This window comes from Lynx rufus, unplaced genomic scaffold (assembly GCF_022079265.1).
Source record: "Lynx rufus isolate CCGP_SWC_20201006 ecotype Redwood Valley unplaced genomic scaffold, mLynRuf1.p SCAF_13, whole genome shotgun sequence".
Taxonomy (NCBI): Eukaryota; Metazoa; Chordata; class Mammalia; order Carnivora; family Felidae; genus Lynx; species Lynx rufus.
Genome location: NW_025814827.1, coordinates 41,550,843 through 41,558,336, shown reverse-complemented (window position 1 = coordinate 41,558,336; position 7,494 = coordinate 41,550,843). Strand labels below are relative to the sequence as shown.

Genomic DNA, 7,494 nt, shown 5'->3' with positions numbered 1-7,494 from the left:
CACTGAAGAGAAGGAAATGCTTCCCAAGCATTACCCTGAACCAACACTACACCAGGACAACATAAAAAAAAAAAAAAATTACACGCTGATATCCTTGATGAATGTAGCTGTGAAAACCTTCAATAAAATATAAGCAAATTAACTTCAACAATATATAAAAGAATCATACATATTGATCAAGTGGGGATTATTCCAGAGATAAAGGTGATACAACATCCAAAGAAATCAATCGATATGATACAGGTTAACAAAATGAAGTATAAAAATCATAAGATCATCTCAATAGATACAGAAAAAAATCATATGACAAAATTCGACATTTATTTCTGATAAAAATCTCAACAAAGTGGGTATAGAGGGAACACACCTTAACAAAATAAACGCCATGCATGACAAACTCACAGCTAACACCACACTTTTGAAAAACTTTCAGTTTTTCACTCTCATCACTTTTATTCAACAAAGTGTTCAAAGTTGTAACCACAGCAATGCAAGAAAAAGAAAAAAGGCCACTCAATTATGAAAGGAAAAATAAAACTGTTACTATTTATAGATCATGTAATACTATATATAAAACAACCCTGAAGCTTCCACCAAAAACCTTGAGGAACTGTTAAACAAATTCAGAAAAGTTTGAGGATACAAAATTAATACATATAAATCTATGGTGTTCCCTATACACTAATAACAAAATATCGGAAAGAAAAACTAAGAAATAAACCCCAACTCCAATTACATCAAAAAGAGGGGCTCATGAGTGGCTCAGTTGATCAAGCATCCAACTCTTAATTTTGGCTCAGGTCATGATCCCAGGGTCATGGGATCAAGTCCCACATTGTGGGGCCTGCTTAAGATTCTTTCTCTCCCTCTGTTCCTCTCCCCTGCTCACACTCTCTCTCTCTCAAAAAACAAAACAATCAAACAAAATAGTAATCAAAACAATATGGTATTGGCATAAAAATAGACACACAGATCAATGGAACAGAATTGAGCACCCGGAAAAAAAAACCCACACATATACGGACAATTTATGTGTGACAAAGGAGCCAAGAACATACAATGGAGAAAGGACAGTCTCTTCAATAAATGGTGGTAGGAAAATTGAACAGCCACATGCAAAAGAATTAAAGTAAACCACTATCTTACACCATACATAAAAATCAACTCCAAATAGGTTAAAGATTTGAACATAAGACCTGAAACCACAAAATTCCTAGAAGAAAATATAGTCAGTCTTGACATTGGTCTTAGCAATGTTTATGAATCTGACTCCAAAGGCAAGAGAAACAAAAGCGAAAATAAACAAATGGGCATACATCAAACTAAAAGGCTTCTACATAGGAAAGGAAACCATCATAAAAATGAAAAGACAACCTAATAAAGTGGAGAATATATTTGCAAATCACATATCTAGTAACAGGTTAATATCCAAAATATGTACAGAATTCACACAACTCAATAACAATAAATCAAACAGATTTTTTAAATGGACAGAGGATCTAAGTAGACACTTTTCCAAGAAATACATACTACCAAAAGGCACGTGAAAAGATATTTGTATATCACTAAATATTAGAGAAGTGCAAATCAAAACCACAATAAGACATCACTTCATGCTTGTTAAAATGGCTATAAGCAAAAGACAAGAAGTAAGGGTTGGAGAGAACATAGATAAAAAGGAAATTTCATACAATGTTGGTGGAAATGTGAATTGGTGTGTCCACCATGGAAAATAGTAGAGATTCCTCAAAAAATTTACATCTACCATATGATACAGCTATACCACTTCTGGGAATTCATTCAAAGAATATTAAAACACTAATTCAAAAAGATATATGTACCACTATGTGCACTGCAGCACTATTTTCAATAGACAATATAAGGAAGCAGCTTAAGTATCCATGGATACTTTATCCAATGGATGAAAAAGATGTGGTATATATAAACAAGATAAAACTACTCAGCCACAAAGAAAAATGAAATCTTGCCATTTACAACAACATATATGGACTTCAAGGCTATTATGCTAAGTGAAATAAGTCAGAGACAAATATTGTATGATTTTACTGATCTGTGGAATCCACAAACAAAAAAGTAAAACAAACAAACAAAAACAATACAAACCCAAACTCATAGATATAGTAAGGAGATTGATGCTCACCAAAGGGGAAGAATATGGGGGATGGGGGGTGAAATGGTCAATCGTATACTAATGAACAATAACTAGACTTTTGGTGGTAATCACTTTGTCATGTATACCGATGTCAAATTATAACACTGTACGCCAGAAACATATATAATGTTATATATTAATTTTACCTTAATAAAAATAAGCTGAAAAATCTCTGGAATGCTGATAATATCTTTTTAAAAGGTACAAACTACCAATAAACAATGAAAGAGAGGAATATATTGAAAGTCTTAGATATATTTCTTTTCTTATTATTATTTTGAGAGAAAGAAGAGCATGTGCAAGCTCGGGAGAGGGGCAGAGGAAAAGGGAGAGAGGGAGGGAGAGAGAGACAGAGAATCCCAAGCAGGCTCCACACCCAGCACAGAGCCCAATGCAGGACTTGATCCCATGACCATGAGATCACGATCTGAGCCAAAATCACGAATCTGATGCTCAACCAACTGAGCCACCCAGGCGCCCCTTGCAGATATTCCATAACGAGAGAATATTAGGAACAGCTTTTCCAATAATGATGACAACATAGATTAATATGCACATTTCTTTAAAGACACAGACTACCAACAATTGAATTTATAGTTGAAAACTTTCTCCTAGAGAAAACTGCAGGCTAAAATTACTTCTCTGGTAAATTTTACCAAACATTTAAGAAAGAAACTACAACATTTCTACAAAACTTCTGCAGTAAATTTAAAACAAGGAAATATATTCTAAAAGGCCACCATTATCCTGATACTAAACTAGATAAAGCACTGTTTCATAACCCAACATCCACTGCTGATTTTAAAAACTAAATAGAAAGGAATTTCCTCAGCCTGATAAAAAGCTTGTATTAAAGACCTATACCTAGCATCATACTTAACAAAAAAATGAAAGTTTTTCTTATAAGAATAAAAACAAGTCAAAGGTGTTCACCCTAACCACTTGTATATTCAGCACTACACTATTTGACCTGGCAAGTACAATAAGGAAACAGAAATGAATAAAATTATCCATACTAGAATAAAAGAAGTAAAATGTGTTTATGCACTGAAAAAATGACCATCTATGAGGAAGATCCTACTTATTCTGTAAAAAACCAAGAGGAAGGGAACGATTTTGCAAGTTTTCAAAATACAATTTCAATAAACAAAATATCTATTCTATTTCTATAATTAGCAATAAACAATTATAAACTAAACAAAAATGCCATTTAAAACAGCACCAAAAATTAAAATAATTAGGAACAAATCTCAAGAAAGATATGCAAGACCTGTTCACCCGAAACTATATAACATTGCTGAGATAAATTAAATGGGACTTCCATAGATAGCGAGATATACTGTTTCCATGGCTCACTCTTCATAAGGATTAAATAGATTCATCATGTAAGAATTATGTCACAGCTGTGATAACACTCATATCAATATTAGATGTCCCAAGTTTTCTGAATCCAAAATATCAAAGATAGAAACAAAAGGCTATCCCATGATTAGTGAGAAGTCATATATCACTTATGAGATCTTCCTGTAAATCACTAGCTGTCTGCATACTCTCTTGATTGCTGCCTTCATCTCTTTATTCCTAAACGTGTAGATGACTGGATTCAGAAAAGGAGTGATGACTGCATCAAAAATGGCAAGAAATTTGTCCATTTGGGAATTGGGATGTGGCCATGTATAGACAAACATGGTTGGACCGAAAAACAAAAGGACCACAGTGATGTGAGCTGACAGGGTGGAAACGGCTTTGGATGAGCCACCTGAGGAATGTTTCCAAACAGAAAAAAGGATGATGACATAGGAGATGAGGAGTATGAAGAAGGAACCCACACAGATAAACCCACTGTTAACAGTGACCATGAACTGCAATCTGTAGGTATCTGTACAGGCCAGTCTGAGGAGCCGAGGAAGGTCACAGTAAAAGCTGTCCAATACATTAGGACCACAGAAGGGTAAATTAACAATGAATGCTAGTTGGAACAGTGAGTGACTGACACCAAGGGCCCAGGCAGCAGCCAGAAACAAAATGCACATTCGTGGGCTCATGATGGTCAAGTAGTGGAGAGGCTTGCAGATGGCAACATATCTGTCAAAGGCCATGGCGATGAGCAGCACCATCTCCACACCACCAATGACGTGGATGAAGAAGATCTGGGCGATGCAGCCTCCAAAAGAGATGACTTTGTGCTTTCTGAAAAGGTCACAAATCATCTTGGGTGAGGTGGCAGAGCAGGCTCCCAAGTCAATGAAAGAGAGATTGGCCAGTAGGAAGTACATGGGGGAATGCAAGTGAGGATCAACGGTCACAGAGAACACAATGAGGATGTTCCCGGTCATGCTTGCCACATAGAGCACAGAGGAGAACACCAGGAGGAGAAGCTGGATCTCCCATGAATGAGTGAGTCCCAGAAACACAAACTCAGACACAACCGAGTGATTCCCTCCATCCATTGATCCAGCCAACTGGGCTGCCAATGAAATAAGAACTAAGAAAATGAGGAGGAAAATGTTATTATGGAGATAATAGGTCATAGAATTACTAATGTTTCAATATTCTTATGAATGAAAAGGATATAGTTATCTACTTCCTCAAATATTAAAAAAAAAAAACAAAAATCAACACACTACCATCACATGTGTGAGTTAAGACATAATTTTAAACTATCACCAATACTCTTACTGCAACGTTCTGTTCTCAAATGAACAGATTAGCCATGAACATGGACAGATGAGTACCCATGACATTCATCGTCTGTTTAAATCACTTTTGAGGGGCGCCTGGGTGGCGCAGTCGGTTAAGCGTCCGACTTCAGCCAGGTCACGATCTCGCGGTCCGTGAGTTCGAGCCCCGCGTCGGGCTCTGGGCTGATAGCTCAGAGCCTGGAGCCTGTTTCCGATTCTGTGTCTCCCTCTCTCTCTGCCCCTCCCCCGTTCATGCTCTGTCTCTCTCTGTCCCAAAAATAAATAAACGTTGAAAAAAAAAATAAATAAAATAAAATAAAATAAATCACTTCTGAGGGCGCCTGAGTGGCTCAGTCCTTTGAGCATCCAACTTCAGCTCCAGTCATGATCTCATGGTTCGTGAGTTCAAGTCCCACATCAGTCTCTGTACTGACAGCTTGGAGCCTGGAGTCTACTCCTGATTCTGTGTCTCTCTCTCTGCCCGTTCCCCCCACCCTCAGAAATAAATAAAAAAAACATTAAAATTTTTTTTATTTAAATCACTTCTGATATTGACTATTTCTCACTTCTAACATAGTCCATCTTACTTTTATGTATGTCCTCATAATCTACTCCTCTTCCCAGAGTGCTCCCACAATTTTCTGATAAAAAGTAGAATGAGAGGGAAGCATGATTAACAAATCAATTGTCACCTTGAGTGAGAGAGTGAATAATATATGAGTTGAGACTAAATTAAGACTGGCTGTAGATTAAGATTGAATAAAGACACTGACTGGGGTATGTGAAATTGAACAGCCCACTGGTAAAACACTTGTTAGGTGGACTCTAAAAATGGAACAAGTGTTTTCCATCACATTTTATTATGTTCACTATCCTGGGTGCCTCTAGTTCCCATGCAATTTTTCATAACTACAAAGCCCTAAACTGGCCTCAACATTCAATAAAAACGTCATGCCACTAGGATGCAAGGCTTTTTCCAAACCTAATAAATGTGTATTTGAAAGATTTCACCAGATTCTGCTAAGGTGCATGCCTAAAGTGGCCACCAAGGGTGTAACACATTTTTGCAAACAGCCTTTCCCTACCCATCCATATGAAGGTATTAAAGATCAGCACTTGGAATAGCTAGGATTGTACGTTTTAATTCATCAGTGTCTCATCCTCCTTTTGGTGTCAACCTTTACGTCCACTGACATCCCCACCCACACCATTTAAAGTGCTTAGTACCACCTGCAGGTAACCTGTTGTTGTGTGGTATTTTCCTGCTTACTGTGAAATCTATTCACATATTTTATCTTCAAGGCAATTTGTATTTTGTACTTTTGATTTAGGATTATAAAATAAGAACGTCAAACATTAATAAATCACATTTTAAGAAGAACAGAGGATCTTTCTTCTTGATCTTAAACCATAAAATACAAAATGTGACACTGGAGATTCAGTCCTTTAATATGTATAATATTTATATGTGAAGTGGATGTTGAGCAGACAACAGTGTTCTATTTGTCTCTGTGTTCAGATACCTACCTCGATCATATCCTGTAATAGAGAGTAATTTCCAAAAACAGTAATAAGGTTGATTATTTTAGGAATTGATGAGGTACAGTAGAATGGTATAATGACATCCTTCATTTTTACAACTACAATTCCAGACTTTCTCACACAAATGAGCATCTAACTGATGCCCTCAGTCATCCCAGACTGCAAAGCACATGGAGACTATCACTGTGTCCTGCCCCCCATTCTGGGTCTCCACCACTAGCATGAATCTCTATTCTCAACCATATGTAGTGATTATACTGTTACCTCTTGAACTAACAGTCTACAGTCTCAAGGTGCACACTTTCTATTCCCAGAAAACTGGGGCCTAGAGTAGGGGGCACTTATGCTGCTCATCCAGGGAGGAAAAGACAGCTCCAGCTCAGAAAAGGACGGACAGGATGGATATGCATGGGGAAGTGATAAAGGCACTGGAGAGGGAGTCAGGAAACTCAGTAATTATTGAAAAAGTCCTAAGGTCTTGATGAGGAAAAGCACATTTCCCCAGCATAATGAGATGAAAGTTCTCATGGAACTATATAAAGTCTATTTTGTCCATTTGGTCATCATTCAGATGAAAAACATGAGACCCATCAAAGTAAACAGAGTTTCCAAGATTCGCACAAGTGGCAATCTGGGGACGAAAACTTATGTGTCTTGATTCTTATTCCAAAAAGAAAAATCCTAGGGAAAACAATCAAGTAAAAGAAAGCAAAACTCAAAACAGTGATTTATTTCTTGGTTAAAATCAAAGCTAACTAGAGACATTCATCCATAATGTCCATTACTCTATAGCAAACTAACAATAATTAAATATTACATAGAATGTGTACTCAATTAAAAATTATTTGACTAGTACAATAGGAAATTATACCTGGGAAAGTGATTACTCATTGCTATTATAATTTGTATACTGATTCTTTGTATTTTGGTGGTTATGTAACTAGTCGCTACAATGGTAAAAAACTTAATATAATGTTTCTAGGAATTCCATCCTTTGGTCTTTCTAAAAGATTTTTTTAAAGTAGGGGCGCCTGGGTGGCTCAGTCGGTTAAGCGGCCGGCTTCGGCTCAGGTCATGATCTCGCGGTCCGTGAGTTCG

At 36.8% G+C, this 7,494-nt stretch overlaps 1 protein-coding gene across 1 annotated transcript; it reads right to left on the bottom strand.

Annotated features, from left to right (window-relative positions):
• Positions 1–3,684: 3,684 nt before the first annotated feature.
• On the bottom strand, positions 3,685–4,623 carry LOC124508124 (olfactory receptor 4F3/4F16/4F29). Its single transcript, XM_047074542.1, has one exon. It carries the CDS (start codon positions 4,621–4,623, stop codon positions 3,685–3,687), a length of 939 nt encoding a protein of 312 aa, XP_046930498.1.
• Positions 4,624–7,494: the final 2,871 nt, after the last annotated feature.